This window comes from Telmatherina bonti, assembly GCF_933228915.1.
Source record: "Telmatherina bonti genome assembly, chromosome: 22".
In the NCBI taxonomy this organism is placed as follows: Eukaryota; Metazoa; Chordata; class Actinopteri; order Atheriniformes; family Telmatherinidae; genus Telmatherina; species Telmatherina bonti.
This window is the reverse complement of record NC_136631.1, coordinates 18941009-18959612: the sequence shown is the minus strand read 5'-3', so window position 1 is coordinate 18959612 and position 18604 is coordinate 18941009. Positions and strand designations below refer to the sequence as shown.

Here is an 18604-nt window from a genome sequence, read left to right as displayed (position 1 = left end):
ATAGTCAAGGTAATTGACAATGAAGCCCCGCCCTCTTGTCCACCTGTAATCCAATCCGCGGCCTTGTCACAGGTAAAACCGGCCTCAATTTCTAAGCATTCCCCAAAAAAGCAAGAAAAGCTGACAGAACCCGTTCTCTCAGTAGGGGAGACCTTGTTTGTTGCCACGTCCCTCATCCAGCGTTAGCGGCGGAGTTTTCCACGTTAAAGAAGACGGGTCGGATTTTCAGTACCAACTAGAAAGTCCAGTTCGACCGACCGAGATGTCACAGGAGCATGACAAGTAAGTTGTCCTGACTCTCCACTTCCAACCTGCACAAAACTATGCTGGCACTATAAACTTGTAATCTATTGCCTCAAATAATTTCCATGGATTTTCTCCTTGCTTTTGCACTTTTTCTTGTTTCATGTCTCTCACGAACTTTTAAGCGATGAGGTCACGCTGCGGTCCACTCCTGACTCGCTGTGTGCTACTTTAAAATCTGATCCGTATTTGTCTCACATTGAAGCTTTATTATAGGAATATAACGCCTTTCAAATTAGATGGGTAAGTTTTCCCAAACACTGCCTGGGAAGCGCGAGGGTGATTAGATCTCATAGTTTCCCATGGTGTAACTCCGCTTATTTCACCTGTCATGTTCAAGCCTGTACAGGTGTCTCTCCACCTGCCGTGCGAGCAGAGGCGCCTGTTAGAATAAAAAACGGTCCCGTGGTAGACATGGGTGGTTTAGTGTTTGACTTAGTTGTAAGCTGTAACAGTTATGTGGATAGTCTTAATTGTGTTTGTTCTGGAATAAAAGTCAAGATCACAGGTAAACTGTCTGCGGGTCGTTAAATAGCTTTAATAAAAAGCTTTGCAGTTTTTCTTTTCGTTTTTTTTTTTTCTAATTAAAAATACACATATACAACATATACTACACATATTCTGGAGTGCTTTACTGTCAGAGATCATATTTTGAGGGCAACGACAAGGAGACTTTTGAAGGGAGTGAAATTGTACACCTGCTAGGCGTTGGCCCGACTACTAACACAGACAATGTAAGCAAGCCCAGGACTAAAGGTTGTGGTCAATTTTGGTATATAACGTAAATGTTTTGCTGAATTAAAGGGTGACCATTTGTAACAAGAAATGCTCTGTCCTATAGAATTTTTTTTCTTTTTTAAAAAAGGCAATTCTGTAAGCACATGAACATTACAAGTGTCAGAATGATGTAATCTTTGGGTGTTTTTTTTTTTATATTTCTATAACTGACGTCTAATTTTAGTCTGTCTGAAAATCAGTCACCTCTCTTTTTTGTTTTGTTTTAGTAATGGATTATATTACATTAATTTTTGTTGCCACAAAATAGTGGATATTATCAGGTTGCTTTTACAAATAGCACAGTTAGATATAGGATTACTAATGATCACTTTAACCACAGAGAGAAGAAAGAAGGTGCATTTGTTGTAGATACTTGGCATAGAAACTGACCAAGGTCTGTTCAATCTTTTTTTACTAATAACTCAGCAGGTGTATTTTATGGTAGCATCGTTGAAGGTGTCATATTATTAGATTTAACACCTCCAAGTAAAATGGAACTGGATAAACATCTAAATTTACTGTAAACATGCACCTTCAATGGAAGCCTTGCAGGGACGTTGGCTCTGTCATACATGTAACACAACTCTATTTCACTTTCATTTAAATGTGCTTGCTTAAGTTCAGAAAGTTAAAGATGTTAAAGATATTTTTTAGGACAGTATAACTTCATTAAAATGCTGCATCTGCCCAAAAATATCATAGCTTTAAAAAAAAAGTGACTTTTACGGGGCTTACATGATAAAAGCGGAAGAGAAGGGGGGAAAAAAAGTTGCAGGCAGTGGTTGTTAATCAGAACTCGTGATTATTTTCAGCAAACAGGTTCTTTTAAAAATAAGCTGTTGAAACACAGGAATGTAGCAAAGTGAGGTGCGTCACCTGCGGTTACCTTATTAGCCAATGCGAGATCGTCGAACATTAGTCGTCACACTGGACAAGCCTGTAGTACATCTTTTTCTTGACGCCTCTTCGGTGCGATGGCTGAGATTTGTTGCACAATCACTGAAAAGCCTGAACAACAAGTCCTACAGATAAAGAACCTCTACACTGGTGATCTCTGACAACCGTATGTAGTTTTCTACCAAGGCTGAGATTTTGGCTTTGCTTGAAGAATTTACGTGGATTCAGAGTAAGGAACCTGTGTGCTGAGCCCTTGAGAAAAAGCCCCCGATTCCATGCCCTGTTTTAGCTCTTTTAGACATTGTTAGGTTGCATAGAAAAATTTGAATTTTTATCTGCAGCAGAGGAAATCAAAACGATTCTAACATCTTAGTAGATGATTTTTACACGGTAAAATTTCCTTTTTTGCAGTAAACGTGCAGTCCTGGTTCTCCAGAACAAGTCAGGTTATGGTGGTCAGCGTCGGCCCTTCACCACAGAGGATGAAGCCTGGAAATCATTCCTGGAAAATCCACTAACAGCTGCCACCAAGGCCATGATGAGCATAAATGGAGATGAGGACAGTGCTGCAGCTCTCGGCTTCCTCTATGACTACTACGAGGTGTCAGAAAACAACATTCTTGTTTGAAAATTGCACTTTAACCTTGAGTGATTGGCTGCTAAAGTTAAAGGCTTTACCTATGTGATCCTTATTCTTAGTGTCACCCTGCCATTATCTGTTAGGCAAAGCATATGTCATGTAACTGATCTAGCTGTCCATATAGGCAGCAGGATGACCTGTGTTGTTGGATATGATGTGGTCAGATGCTGAGCGGCTGTGTTTACCCTCATATGCAGGTGCCCAGGGACAAGAGAACAATACACCCACCCAAGACAGACTCACTAGTCTCTGATGTGGATCCAAACAAAAGGTAAGCGGCAGACATGTCCTAATACCACCCCCTTTAAAAATGAAAGCACATCAGAGGGTAATGGCTTGAAAGGAAATTTTATTTTCAAATTACTTTTTCGACCTACACTCACTATTCTTTATATGTTAGTTTTACCCAATGTGGCTGTAAAGTGATGACGGACATGAGATGTAAAGTCATTTTCAGCTATTTAGGCAATTATTGTTATTTATTTAACCCTTTCAAAACTTGTTTTCATGTAGGACTATTAATTTAGTGCGATACACATACAACAGGAAATTATTTTCTTTGTTTTTAGGCACCAGATCCAAACCAGACACCCCATAGCTCCCCTCCAGGAAGCCAACATGGAGAGCAGGATCCAAGTCCTCAAGACGCCTGTCAATGTTCTTCAGCTGACTCAGGACAAGAGACCCCATTTCCCTTCACCAGGTCTGTGCTCATACAGAAAAACTAATGATAAAGGCAGGTTTTTTTTTGTTTTTTTTTATAAGTTATTGAAAAAAAAACAAACAAAAAGAGCTAGTTGTCTGTTCACTCCATTTGTTTTTTTTTTTCCAATCCAGACACAACAGTCACAGTTTCTATCGCCACAATGCCAAACTACCCGACTGTCAAGACAGAGGTGCCCACCCATGGCTTCACTGTTACTGTGCCAAACAACTGCGCAGAAACCGACACCCATGTGGGCGTCTTTGACCGCCACCTCACCCACAACACAGTCCAGTTCAGCCCTAGCACCCAGTCCCGCACACCCCCTGACTCCACCTTCCCAGAGAGTTTCAAGGATGGTTCTCAGGAGGTGAGCGTTTCGATTCCCCCTCTTTCTAAACTCTAACGCACTCCTTGCCATCCCCCTCCTCCTCCTTGTTCCTCTCGTCTCTCAGATCTCTCCCATCAAACAATGGGATATTCACCTGATCCCATGGAGCCAGCGGTGGGCTCAGCCTTCCCTGGTTTTATTTGAACATGCCAAAATAGTGGCCAGTATGTTATTATGCCATTGTCTCACCAACACAATAAAGTGCTGTACTTCTCTCTTACAATAGCCAAAGCCTTTTCTCTGTCCTCTTTCTCTTTTTAACCTGCAGGGGAATTACCTCAGAAAAGAGTAACTCAACAAAACCACTGTACAGGACAGAGGGGTAGGGGGTGGTACCAGAGCCAATTTCAACAGGAAAATAAATGCAAACGAAGAGGAAAAGCATATTAAGATCAAAACAAACTATTAAAAAAGACAGCTAGGGGAGCTAGATTAAACACTGTCTATTTAGAATAATTTATGATTTAATATAATAAAGGTATAATAAATCAGATGTTTTAATATCCTCTTTCCCCTCTGCTTTACTTTACACACTGTTGATATCTGTTCTCTGTGTGTCCTGCAGGTGTTTTCCTTCCCAGGAGATCTCCAGTTACGCATGGCCATGACACCCGAGGACTACACTCAGTTTGACACTGTGCCGGGGTAAGTCGTGCTGCCGCCGGCCCACCGCCACACCGTCATTCAGTCTTTAACACTAAACAGCAGAATGGCCTCATTCAGCTCAGTCACAGGGGAGACACCAGACTCCCATCCAACTGAAGACAAGAATCTGCGCACATCAGTGTTTAACTGACAATAAACTGATTTCTGGTCACTTCATTTCCACATCAGCCAAGCAAAGCTCTTTTACTTATACTTTTTCTTAAACTTCTCGTATCATAGATGCAGAAATACAAATTTTGCATTGGAAGTGAAGCACGTTGCTTTATCTGAAAAGTGTACCTAATCATTTGTAATACATTGGTCAGATTTAGTCATATTCTCTTGTCTGTTGTTTTTTTAGGAATAATTTTGAGTACACTCTTGAAGCATCCAAGTCTCTGCGTCAGAAGACAGGCGATGGCACAATGACGTATCTCAACAAGGGCCAGTTTTACCCTATCACCCTCAAGGAAATTGACAACAAAGGCATACAGCAACCCATCACTAAAGTCAGGGTAAGAAAGATTAATAAAAATTTACTTTAAAAGAGAAACAATTAAGGTTTCTGACCCTTATCTTCTGCCATATAATATTGCCGTTAAAAAACATGAAGTTAACGTTGTATGTCTGTGTTCCCTTGTCAGAGTGTAGTGATGGTGGTGTTTGGAGAAGAGAAGTGCAGAGAGGATCAGCTGAAACACTGGAAGTACTGGCATTCAAGACAGCACACGGCTAAACAGCGGTGTCTTGACATTGGTAATATCCATATCAATAGTTTTATGACAAAAGAAGACATGAATTTAGACTTTTTTTTGTTACTGTGTCGTATCAGACTTGCCAAGACATTTGAACAATGAGATATTATAATAAAAAAGTATTTCTGTCAGGATTCAGGTGGCTAAATTCATCTTTAGAAAGATAAAAATCTGCTCCAGATAATGGAACAGCATGATCATACCCTATGGGCAGTTTTTTGTTGTGTCTTGAAAAACGATGACATTATATACAGTTGAAAAACACTTGGAAATATTCATGTGGAGGCTTTCTAAATCTGATTTGCCAGAAGGTAGCGAGGTTTTAGAGGTTATGCTTAAACTGATATGAGCTAGCTTTGCTTATTTAAGACGGGATGATCTTATAGGCCGATTATGAGGCCAGCACAAGACAACAAAGGCTTTATATTTAACTGTAAATTTTACAAAGCCACACGACTGCCCCCCTTTAAGCTTGTATTTAAGTCCAAACAAGCCGAAACATCAGAGAGTTTTGTTGTAAGCCAGGAAGATTAATCCTCTTGTGAGAAAAAGATAGCAGACCATGAAAAGGCATTTTTTGATTGTTCCGATTTCTGTTTGGGTTATGTGGAATTATTGCAAGTCACACAAATCTTAGACAGATTTTCTTTTCTCCTTGTTTAAATAACCACCAGCAAAAAAATTATACCTTTGTTTTTCACTTAACTTTAGAAGTCACTTTGCCTCTAGTTGTTATGTTTACACATAACTTGACTGCTTAGATGACCTAAAAGATTAATATTTGTTGCTCCAGCGGACTACAAGGAGAGCTTCAATACCATTGGTAACATTGAGGAGATTTCTTACAACGCCATTTCCTTCACCTGGGACACAAATGAGGAAGCCAAAGTAAGACACTGAGAGACACTTACACACCCACACACCACTTTACAGGAATGATGATCATGCTCTGACAAGGCAGATTTCCATTTAAATGAACTCTTTTCATAAGGGCAGCCATTTGTTCAGTGTTTTTCATGTATAAACATAAAGAATCTTTTGGCTTGGAGGATCACTGATTGTTTAAGAATTCAACAAACTTCTATGTTTTACACTTCAAAACTAAGCAAGAAAAAGATGATAGGTGCTATGTGGTTTGGAGGAGGGGGTTTCCTGTTGTTTTGTTTTTTTTATCACCACTCCAAGTCAGGATTACTATATTCTCTGTGATCTTCCAGGATTTCTAAAAATTGTCGTCTGGCCGAAAACACCAGTCCCCTCCCTCCCATTATAAAGCTGCACATTTCAGAATTTTAAAAAAAGTCAAGAATGAGGAACTGAGCTGGTGGTTTCAGCACAAGAGTGGCTAGTCGGCAAATAAAGTCTATTTCAACTGGTAGGAAAGGGGACAAGACAGGGGGCTCTTTTTAACTCTACTGTCGAGTTTTCTTGGTTAAACCTTACCACTGACTTTGGCACGTTCCCACTTTGGCATGGAAGACTTCCAGGCCTGCAAACAGAAAAGCTATGGCTCATCTCCTGTACTTGTCAGTAGCAAACACTACACAAAAGTCACATGATCAGACCTCTCTTGCACACAACAGGATACGGGTCTAACTGTCTTGTGCCTGAAGGCCTGTGTCTAAAGGATGTTCATCCTTGTATGTTTTTATGATCTCCTCATGCGTATAACCACCCTTCCATCACACTGTTTGAGCATCTCTTCAATAAGGTGTTAGATTACAGATAAAGACATTTTTCTAGGTGTGCATGGATGTCTGTGTGCATTTTTCCTTTTTTATTTAGTTTTGAGATATGCTGATTTCAAATGGTCATACTGTATGTTTAAAGTTGAATTTATGGGTTTCTCATTAAGTTGTGATGGAAAAAGTGAAGTAAGATGAGATGCACAAACATTTATGCATGAGCAAGTGTGTATATGCGTAGTTTAATCATGGGGATACAATTACAATGGAGCATATATGTATTTCTGGTATATTTTACTAAGCAAAAGGCAGCTTATTTTATGAGCGCCTTTTTTATTTATTCCTTTTAAACTTCCCTTACTAGTTACTTTTAGTATCATGTTACCAAAGAGTAAAGCTTCTAATGCTAGAAACCTGAAATACAAAGAATGACAGCAGAACTTTTAAACAATTTTAAGTTCAGTGAAAACTGGAGACCACTGTATAATTTGTATACATAAACACTTGAGATGGAAGACAGAATAAGCTTAAAAACGTGCTCTAAAAGCAAGTTTTAAATTCTCGATGTGAAATTGTAGTAATTGAATGGACAAATATTTTCAGTAGCTTTTTTTTTTTGTTTGTTTGTTTTCTGAGTAAAATATCAAATTAAGCTCACCAGCTGCCTCCTGCTGACTCCTCTATTAAGAGTTTCCAGACCTTTTGTTATGATTACGTACTTTGTTGACACAATGAGAACCTGTTTTTAGTACAAGCACCGGGAAGACAAAGCACAACATGAACATGTCATTGCTAAAGTTGTCCAAAAGAGGGCGATATTACACAGGATTGAACTGTGAGGCACTTGAAAAGCAAAAGACCCTTAAAGTCTGAGATTCAACATGAATGCCAAAGTTACTAGAATAAAAACACTTATAATAATTATTTTAAACTGCTCAAACTTTTGAAAGTTGAAAGTTGAAGTGCATCAAAACTGTGCTAATGTTGTCTCGTTTTTCCCATTCTCCCTCTTTTCTCCACAGATCTTCATCTCTGTCAATTGTCTGAGCACCGACTTCTCCTCTCAAAAGGGGGTTAAGGGCCTTCCTCTGAATCTGCAGATTGACACATATAGCTACAACAACCGCAGCAACAAACCCATCCACCGGGCCTACTGCCAGATCAAAGTGTTCTGTGACAAGGGAGCAGAGAGAAAAATCCGAGATGAGGAGAGGAAGCAGTCTCGCCGGAAAGGGAAAGTGGTCGATATCAATGCTACCTTGCCTTGTAAGTCATGTATGTGTGAATAAAACTACTCTAAACTCCTCCATTAATGTGAACCCATGAAAAATGCAGCATAAATCTTTATCAATTTTAACTTGTAAAGATCATCACAAGTAAACTCCTTCCTGCTTTTTTTAAAACATAAATTAAAAAGCTAATCAAGTCACAAACTTCTTCACCAAATAATACCTTGCATAACAGCCACTTTCAGAACTTATTTCCAAATAAAATCAAATGCTGTTTTTAGGGGAAATTAAATGAATGAATAAAGGTTGAATAGATGCATTGGCTGCTACATGTAGAGCGTCAAACAGTCAATAGATGGCGTTTGTGACAAGCCTAAATGTTATGGAGCATTCAGCAGTGTCACTTACAATAAACTAATATTTGCATAGATTAAATATTGTTCTTATATATGTTAAGTGCCCCTAGGATTATGCAAGTTATTGCTAAGATTATAACTGTAACCGTTTTATTCATTCATTCATTTTCCGAACCGCTTATTCCAATTCAGGGTTGCGGGGAAGCTGGAGCCTATCCCAGCCGGCTTTGGGCGACAGGCAATGTTTTATATGTGGTTATATTTTATGCACCGTTTACAATTTCTGTTTCAGCCAAAAAATAGTCATAAAAAACTATTAAGGATGTTTGAAGACTTAGACTTGATCTCTTACGAAACTTTATGACTTTTTTTATCTGCTAAGTTTTATTACCTGCTAATGTAAATCTGTCTTTTCCTCTCAGTTGTAGATGTAAAAGTACCCATTCTGCAGAAACGCAATGATGTGACCATCTTCAAAATGATGACTGACCTCGAGACCCAGCCGGTTCTTTTCATCCCTGACATCCACTTTTCTTCCATCCAGCGCCATGTGAGTGCATACTTCCAGACACAAACCTCTAATACTGTTTAGACTAGCATGGAATAAACCTGCCTTCCACAGAATTTCCAAACATCAAGAAATTTTGCAACATTTATGTACCATTTGGAGAAATCTTAGGTGGTCCATAAACAGTTTATTTTTCCGCCTCCGCCCACCAATCTGTTGGCTGGGTTAAGGTGACCTGCCTGGCTGCCAGTTGGCAGGAACAGAGAGTTCTGGTTTCCAGATTTGATAGGAGTCCTACATACTTATGGCAGAGCTTCAGACTGCTTACTCACATGATGAATCATTCACCAGTTACTCAAAACAAACTGTAAGGTGAAGAACACAACTCCCACACAAATGCCTTAATTTATGCTTTCATATGCTCAAGACAAAAAGAAGATAGACTTGAAACTGAAGAGATGAACACAGCTTTTTTTTTTTTTTTTTTTTTTTTTTTTTTGATACTGTGTTTCAGAAATGAGATAGTGTAAAAATGCAGATATTCTGTGTTCAAGGACTGTGGGCCTGCGTGCAGTTTGTCAAGTTTTTATCAGTTTTGAAGAGCAGCAGTGTGTCCTGTCTGCGTGTGGACTGAGCTTTGTTTCCAGCAGCCACACTTCAGATTGCACGTACAAGATGAGCATGGCTCTTACGCACGTGTGTGTGTGTATGTGGAGGTGTACACCTGATCTGTACTCTTTCATATTTTAGACATTTATTGAACAGCAGCATTATTTATAGGGAAAAATGCTCCAGAGGAAATAGGTTTTTATTTTGTTTAGTTGGTTGTTGGTTTTCTGCGTGTCTTTAAGAAGTGTGACTCACTTATGACCTGTGGCTGCCCCCTACTGGCTAAATTCTGGATAACCCCGACTGAGTGAGATGACCAAACTTGTCTCTGTCATTATAATTTGTAACCCGCTTGTCTGAGGGGAGGGCCAGCAGGCAGGTTATTTTTGGGGATGCAACCCTGAACTTGACTGACGTTGTGCAATCAGTTTCTGATAAACTTAGTTTACTAACTTTGCTCTCAGAATAGAAATCTGTTATCAGTAGTGTCTGATCGATAGTTACTGAGTATAAGGCTCAAATCCAGTACTTTTTAAATGGTAAAAAATGTTTTGTTATAAATATACATTGCTAATATAATTATTTTTAAGCCTCAATAAAGCATCTATTCATTGAACCTGACAATGCTCTTATTTAAATGCAGTTATAAATAGTTGATTCTGTGTTCATTTGAAAACATTATATCAGTGTTTGAAGATATTTTCCACTCTTTTTTTTTATTTACATTTTTTGCAGGCAATTAGATTTATAAAGAATAAACATCCTGTTTTAAATGAATAAAAATAGATATACATTTCAGTCTAAATGCATTTGAAAGTTTTTGGGGTTTTTTTCAAAGAAAAAAACTAACTTTAACACTGTTTGTCATACATTTCCTATAAATAAATGCTTTTACAAAGCACAAAAAAGAAACCCCGTGTCCCTGGCAGGTTCCAGACCTCCACTTCACCATCTCTCCAGCACCACACACTTTGTTCTCCATCCATTGTTTCGAGGTGATAGAGATAAAGGAAGAGTAAATGGGTCAACACAGGAAACCATTTGGACTTCGTTGTTTGCTTTGCCTTTGACCCAGTTGACTGGCATAGCCGAAACCACAATGAGTTTCAACTGTGCTTTTACACTGATAAAGTCATATTTATGTGTCTTTTAAGTAAATTTCCATTACTATTTGAAAACATATTATAATTGATTAAACTGACACCATTTACAGTTGACATGTGGCTGCTGTTGACATTGTTGACATTGTTTTTTCATGTAAATAAAGATCAGCCTCTGCTTTTTTGTATGTTTGCAGCCCTTCTCCTCAGAAGATGGAGAAGATAGGTAAGTTCACTGGTTTCACACTTGCTTTACCTTAGTTTTGATCTAGTTCACCTTTGACCCCTTACCACTAACAGCCAGACTGGCATGCATATGCTGTTTCTAGGAAAAGCTTGTGTCACATGTGTACTTGTGTTTTACAGCCCAGTGTTGGCGGTTCCAGTCATTAAACCAGTCCTTTGTGTGTTGTGTCTATGTTGTCATTGCAGTTCAGGCATGAGAAGATTACCTTTCAGTGATGATGAGTTTGGGTCACCCCCAAACAAGATGGCGAGAGTGGACGAACCAAAGAAAGGTACTAGAATTGTGTTGCTGTGGAATATTAAATATCAGTGCCTTTTATCTACTTGTCTTCTCTGAAAGTAAAGTTGTTAAAAATGTTTGGACATGCATATATGCATGTGTGTGTTTGCTGTAATCGGCCTCTGAACCTCCACAAACACACTCTCTCTTGGCCATGTGATTATTCCAGGTCTTTCACAACACACATGCACACGTGCCTGAGGCCTCCACGACCCAACAAATACCACTGATCGCTTAGTGCATACATACAGACAGGCAAACAGGCTTGTGCCCTTTACCCTATATCCTTTTCATAGAGGATACAGCGGACTTTTACTAATAATAAATATGCAAATACATTTTTGAAAACCCTTTGTTTAAAGAGGAACATTTTAAAGAGCATTGCTTTATCTTTTTAAAACCATTTGAGTGTAGTCAATAATTTAAAAAAAAAAAAACAAGATGGGCTTTGCAAGATAAGCTCTGATTGCATGATATCAGTTTAGAGTGGAGTCACAGAAAATTGATTACATTTGATCAGGCGCAATCCAAAACAATCAGTAAACCCCAGTTAGTTGCAGAGGGTTCCTGAAAAATATTGAATGGCTCTCACCAATTCCCCTGTTTAAAGAATATAATGTGTCATGTGTGATAATTTGTGATAATGTGTGATAATGTTCTATTAGTTCCTAGAATTGTCAATCATTGGGCATTTTTACCTCTTAAACTCCCAGAGTTAATCAGTCAAGCTGTGTCAGAAAACAACTGGCTTTCTGATATCATACTTAGGTTCAAAACTTGTAAAAGAGGTTGCAAACAGATGCATGTATCAAAGGGATCATAAGTAAAAAAAAAATTAATAGCAACTCATTTTAAAAAAGTGCTTGAATGCTAATTTACAAAATGCGGTTGGAACCTCAAAGTCAGGAAAGCGAAGCCAATATGGTGTTTTAAACCTTTTTAAATTCTTTGCAATAGCCAACAGTATAGAATATATGGCTTTAAGTGTCTTTACCTTAGTAAACATTTGTCTTTTAAGTTAATTGTGTCAGCCAATAGTTGAAAGCTTTTCAGTAGTTCATTCAAACAATGTGAATTATGGTCCCATTAAAATGGCATAAATTACAGCAGTGTATGCTTTATATGGAGAGTTAATCTTTATCTCACTTCTTAGGTCCAGTTTCAATAGATAAAGTAGTAATGGGTGGATAGTTAGGGCTCACTTATACCAATTTACATTGTTTGAACTTCACCCAGGTGGTAAGATGATGTTGCAACAATACAATTCTTCAAAACCTTCACAAATGAAGCAAGGCAATCATAAAGCAGTACAGATACCAGTGATTTCTTTTGTTAGACTTGTGTTCTCTACCATGCTTTGACGCCTACCAATCTTTTTTTTCTTTCACCATACAGTCCTACTTTATGTGCGCAAAGAAACAGAGGAGGTGTTTGACGCCCTCATGCTGAAGAATCCCACGCTGAAAGGCCTGGTGGAGGCTGTAAGTTGTGCTAACTACACATGACTTTTGTAGGACTTCATGTTCCTGTTTGATGTCGGTGATCTAAACTTTGCACGTAGCAGCTTGAGGCCCAGTTCTCTCTGTGTCTGAGCAGCTGTGGGTGGTTAAGTGAGTTGTGACAGGGACAGGAGAGGATTGTGGAAAGCCAGGAGGGGTGTTTCAGAGGGTCGCAGGGGGACTGTAAACTGAAGTGTGGAGGCAAAATTAACTAGTGAAGGGAAGGGATGGGACAAATGTTTTTGAAGGGAGGGATGACAAGTGGGTGGAGAGAGAAAATGTGTACAAAAGGTCTAAAAGGCAAAGAGGTTACTTGAAGGGTTGTTGAGTTTTGAAAGGACAGAGTACAGAGGTCATGCACAGGGTTTATGTAGAGCAGTTGGGTTTGAGAGATATAAAAATGAATCTATTGACAAATTAGGCTTAAGACTGGATCGTTATTGTTTGTGTACCTGTTGTGCGTCTCTGAAAATGATTTCACTGTACTTGAAGGGTCTATCACAAAGAACTATGTGAAGGGAATAACTTGTTTTTTGGGTCAGAGCTCAGTTTAGGTTAGGTTTAAGCTTCAGCTTTGTGGGCTATAATTAGAAATGCAAGGATATTTGCATGATAAGAATTTCACACTGACATGTACTTTTTCTTTACCAGATTTCAGAGAAGTATGAGCTGCCTTTGGATAAGGTTGAAAAGGTCTACAAAAAGTGCAAGAAGGGGTAAGAGACAGTCATTAAAATTTTATGAAAATATGACAAAAATATATGTATATGTCCAATCATAAAGCACAAGGGATTTTTCTTATATCATATTGGCAAAACTCTAACCAGCCATTTTTATGTCAACAGTATTCTAGTTCACATGGATGACAACATCATCAAACACTACTCTAATGAGGACACCTTCCAGATTACTATGGAGGAGCTGGGTGGCATGTACAAACTCACCCTAACTGAAATCTGACTGGATGTTCCTGGACCCAGGGGTACAGAATAAATGGAGCCATCAGGTTTACACTTCTGTCTATGCAGTGATTATGGACTTGATCTAAAGCTTATTGCATCATCTTTGTGCTATAGATGTTGGCGCCAATCAGTTCAAAAGAAGTCCAAAAAGTGGTGTATAAAGACAGAGCTCTTAATAGATGATAATAATACTGGTGTATTGATGTAAGCAAATGTGATTAATTGTAATGCTTTTTTTCTTTGTGCATAAGAATTAACAAGTGAGGATGCTTTTATTGTCATGAATTGTTTGTGAAAATATGAACTGCACCTCAAATATTAGTGCCTACTTTTGTACATATTGTTCAGGTTTGCAGAGCATTTGTAGAGCTGCTATACCTCATGCTATGCCAGCAGCAGTTTTTCCTTTCTTAAATTCATGTTTTTATTTTAGTCTGCAAAATAATATTAAAGTAAAAACAGATAATCTTCCCCTTCATAAAGACATAGCTCTGATGGCTGCAGTCTGCAAAGTTAGATCATTTGCACACAAAAAGATGGCAAAGATCAGTTGATAGAGCCTCAGTGGTTCAGCGTATTAATAAGAAAATAATTATAATAAGGCAGTATTTGGAATATCACTATAAGGTTTAGGTAGGTTATTGTATTTTTTTATGTTGGCATATGACAGATTTTTGATGAATGATGAGGCTTAAAATATTATTTTTCTTAAAGTTTGATTAAGGGCCTTTTGTAAGTATTACATATTTGTTACTGATAGCATTGCAAAAATACATTTACCCTTATCCTATAGAGCAGTTCTCTGAATGCTGATGAAATAGGTCAAATAATATCTAGTGCAGCTTTTGCAAGCTGTCCTGGAAGTGCAATAATCTTTAGGCTCAGGAAAACATACAGAATATTATTTGCCTCTTTTGCCATTAATACAGTATAAAAGACATGCTGGTTCTTTTTTATGGAAATATTGTTTTATATATTCATTGAAAAAATCTATGGTTGCTCTTTTGTATCTCTGTACTTATTGTGTATATATTTATTACAAAAATGGATGTGGGTCATTGAGTATATAACAAATTTTCTGTTAATATTAATATTGTGTCTAATTACCTTTTTATATGAAGTTACTCTAACATTACATGTCATGGGACAGAAAGGTCAAACGTTTTTAAGATTTGTTTTTACCAGCTTTTTTTTTTTTTTTTCTAAGTTTTAATTCAGAAAGTACCCAATAAAAGCTCTCCAGTAGCTACCAGTTTGTTAAACTTGTCTCTCTTCAGGCTTTCTCATTAAATTTAATATTATTTTCATTCTCTTTTAAACATAAATTTTTTGTTGCTCTAAAAAAATGCATATATGAAAATGCATAGATATGTGGTTCAATTGAACAACAAATACTTTTAACTCAAAGTCAAGGTGGGAAAGAGTGGCAGAAATTAACTGTGCCTGTACAGGAGCAAACATCTGGCCATCAATTTGAAGCTTGGATAAAGGAAATATGGTGATGGACAGACTGATGCAAAGTGGAAAGAAAAGAAGCGGGCGGGGGACACTTCAACAAGGTTCCACATTTCCACATGCACGCTTTCATTACTTATGGTGAATTATTTAAACAATAATTTAGCTATTTGGGTCATAAGCACCACTGGGTTCTAGGAAGAAATACATCCTCAAGAGTTGTAATAAGTTATGTGCAAAATTATTATCACTCTTAATAAGATTAACAAAATGTAAACCAGTCAAAACATTTTGAAAATATGATAAACTTTGGAATCAGTGGGTAATAATAATCTATTAGATGTCATTACTTGAAAGGGGCACTGGAACAAAAACCACACTAATAGCATCATGGCACTATGTCAGAAATTTACCTTTGACACCTCGACCGAGGACACTTAAACTTGCATTGAACCTGTTAGTGCGCGAACAGTCGGCCACCTGAGATTGTAAAGGTAATTTTACTCCTTTCTAAAACTAATATTCATTATTATTATTATTATTATTGTTATTATTATTAATATTATTAATATTATTATTATTATTATTGGAAGATGTATAGTAAACTGAAGAATAAGAATTAGAACAAAGTCTAATACAGTTGCTTTTGATTCCTGACTAAATGATGATCTGGGGGAAAAATGTAAAAAAAAAAAAAAAAAAGAAGCATTTTGCAATTCTCATAAATCTGCATTTAATTTTCTAAAGAACATACTTGATAGTTAAGATGCTAAAACTGAGACGTTTACCATTTTGTGTGGAATAATAATCATTTTAGATTTTCATGACAACAACACAAAAGAGATGCAGCTTGGACAATAAGAGTAGATAGTGATGGACAGATGTCCGCCAGTCTGTCTGTGATAAACTGCATCCGAAGTTGTGGAATAATCTCTGTAAATATCTCCCATCTACATTGTATAATATTATCAAATTATTCAGAAAATCAAGAGGAATCTCTCTGTTCTCTGGACAAGATCAAAAGTAAAATATTGGATGCTTATGATCTTCAAATCCTCATGCAGCTCTGCATTATTAGATAGGCATGATTCTATATTGGAAATCACTACACGGACACAGAGATACTTCAGAGATCACTGTGTCTATGCAGTGATTTTCTGGAAGAATCCCTGTGTCCGTGCAGTGACACATGTTTTTTGCCTGATTAAAGCAAAAAAACGAAGTTATAATTGAACATGATCCAGAAATGTCTGATGCAATGCATGCGTACTGCTCTGTGGTCAGATTTATCAAACATTTTAATTATTTTTGGAAACCTTGGAAACCATGTCCTACGGACGAGAGATGGGAAGGACCATCGAAATTTTTATTTGCTGAAGATTAAAAAGCTTGCAGCTGATAGTATATGTTTGCTTTATTGCCAGTGGTGCAGTCTCCTTATACTTCTGTAAAGGTACCGTCAATGCATCAATGCATCAAGATTTTAGCACAAAATATGCTTCCATCCAGACTCTTTTGGGTAAGACTTTGCATATTTCAGCAAAACAGTGCTAAACTGCATTATGCATCCAACACCACACCATAGCTTCAAGATTCCAGGTGCTGAACTGGCTTGTCTGCAGTCCCGACTTTTCACCAGTGGGTGTATCGCAAAAAGAAAAAATTAACAACAAATTCCGAACTGCTGAGCGACTAAAATCCAGTATCCGGTGTTAGATAAAAATGGGACATTCCTCTCCCAGAGACTCACAATTGGTCTCTTTGCTTCCCAGATGTGACTGTTGGTAGGCAGTTGTTAAAAGGAGAAGAGATGCTATACAATGGTAAACATCACCCTTCTCAAGCTTTTAATAGATATGTTGCTGCCATCAAGTTCAAAACAAGCTAATATTTTCCATGAAATGACAAAAAGTTCAAACATCTGATGTGTTAAATTTTGTATGAGACTAAACTATAAGTTAATGAGAGTTGCAAGTCACTGCTTTCTATTTTATTTACACTTTGTACAGCATCCTAAGTATTTATAATTGGGTTAATACATGTCTGTCTTGTCAGCACTCATTAAAGTAAAAACTTAGCAATACATGTATGTTGATCAAGAAACAGCAATAGAAATGGAGGTTAAATTTAAAAAATAGAATACTGAAAAATATAAAATATGTTTTGTTCTTAAATCTTTTGCTTGTAAACCTGCATGATGAAGACACAAAAGTAAGACTGTTAGACACCAGATCTACAGAGACATTCAGGAATTATAGGACTGTTTTCAGTCTTCAGGTGAGGCACAGAGAAGCGTTAGTTAGAATTTAACCAATAAGCCACGTCACTGTTGTAACACTGCCATGCCTTCAAGTGTCATCTGCCATCTGTTCTCTTTTACTGTCTCTGTCATTCTCACTTTTCAATCTTCCTTTTTAAGTCCATTTTGAAAGCCATAGTTGATTTCAGGGTACAATTTCTGCACCAGAATATCAGGAAAATCTCTCCACTTTTATTTATACTGTATCTTATTTTCTAAATATATTCCTAATGATTGGGTTTGGAAATTAAAAGATTTATACTGTACTCAGGATAAACGTATCATACTCAGAATATAAATCATGTTCTTTCACTGAGAGTACACTCCAGACACTTTACAAATCCTTGCATTTCTATCACAATATATCTTTAAATAAAACAAACAAAACAATTTAATCTACACTAAGTTAATAAATCTTCAGGCCTTTATGATCATTCCAAAAAAGAAATCTCATTTGGTAAATTATTTACATCCATTAAGTCAAAACCTTTCAGAAACCTGCTTGCCAACAGTCTTAAGGTCTATGCAAACTATAAAACAACTATCATTAAACCCTTCTGAAATATTGTAAGAAGAATTAGGAAGAAATGTAGAGGTTGAGCTTATGATCCAAAATACTTTCAATAATGTTATGAGGAAAAATAATAGGAAAAAACAAACAAACAAGCAAACAAATAAAAACAGTCTGCTTACATGATAGCTTGAGGTTTCTTTGTTCAGAAGAAGACTTGATGCATCTGGGGTTAAATACAAAGTATACAACTTTGTGTTATGAATCTGACCTGGCAAAGAAGACACAAAGAATAATATGACATACTTCAAACACAATTTACTGTGGCATCTTCATAGAAAATGAGGCAACCTTCCTATTTTCTGGCAACTTAATGAATATATATCAGAAGAAACTAAACTAATTCTTAGAGTAGAATTCTATACATTTAGTTATGTGGATGTCCACCACTTTCATTTATCTCTTTTTTTCATTGTGGTTTAGCTAACGTTCACAAACACTAACATGTCTGAATCTTTAACTCTCTCTCCTTGTAGCTTTTCAAAAGAAAAAAAGAGGCTGCTCACTATTAAGATTACATATACCGTATCATGTTTATCATATTGTGCCAGTTTTACATTTTAGCAGTTTTCCATCTGCATTGCTCTTGGCCTCCACAAGGATACGTTTTTCATTTTAAGATGCACAAAAAACAACTACACTGAAAAAGATAGACTAGTATAACACTTAGTTTCACTTTATTGAAAAAGTTCTT

The 18604-nt window shown here is 37.1% G+C and overlaps 1 protein-coding gene across 1 annotated transcript; it reads left to right on the top strand.

Annotated features, from left to right (window-relative positions):
• Nucleotides 1-262: 262 nt before the first annotated feature.
• On the top strand, nucleotides 263-13583 carry grhl1 (grainyhead-like transcription factor 1; the record flags this gene model as incomplete). The annotated part of the gene is made up of 16 exons (XM_079262541.1): nucleotides 263-282; nucleotides 2389-2578; nucleotides 2815-2888; nucleotides 3187-3320; nucleotides 3455-3690; nucleotides 4277-4356; nucleotides 4718-4871; nucleotides 5001-5112; nucleotides 5905-5999; nucleotides 7819-8062; nucleotides 8804-8931; nucleotides 10796-10824; nucleotides 11031-11116; nucleotides 12520-12605; nucleotides 13275-13339; nucleotides 13469-13583. The coding sequence occupies 16 exons, from the start codon at nucleotides 263-265 to the stop codon at nucleotides 13581-13583; spliced, it is 1848 nt and encodes a 615-aa protein (XP_079118667.1).
• Nucleotides 13584-18604: the final 5021 nt, after the last annotated feature.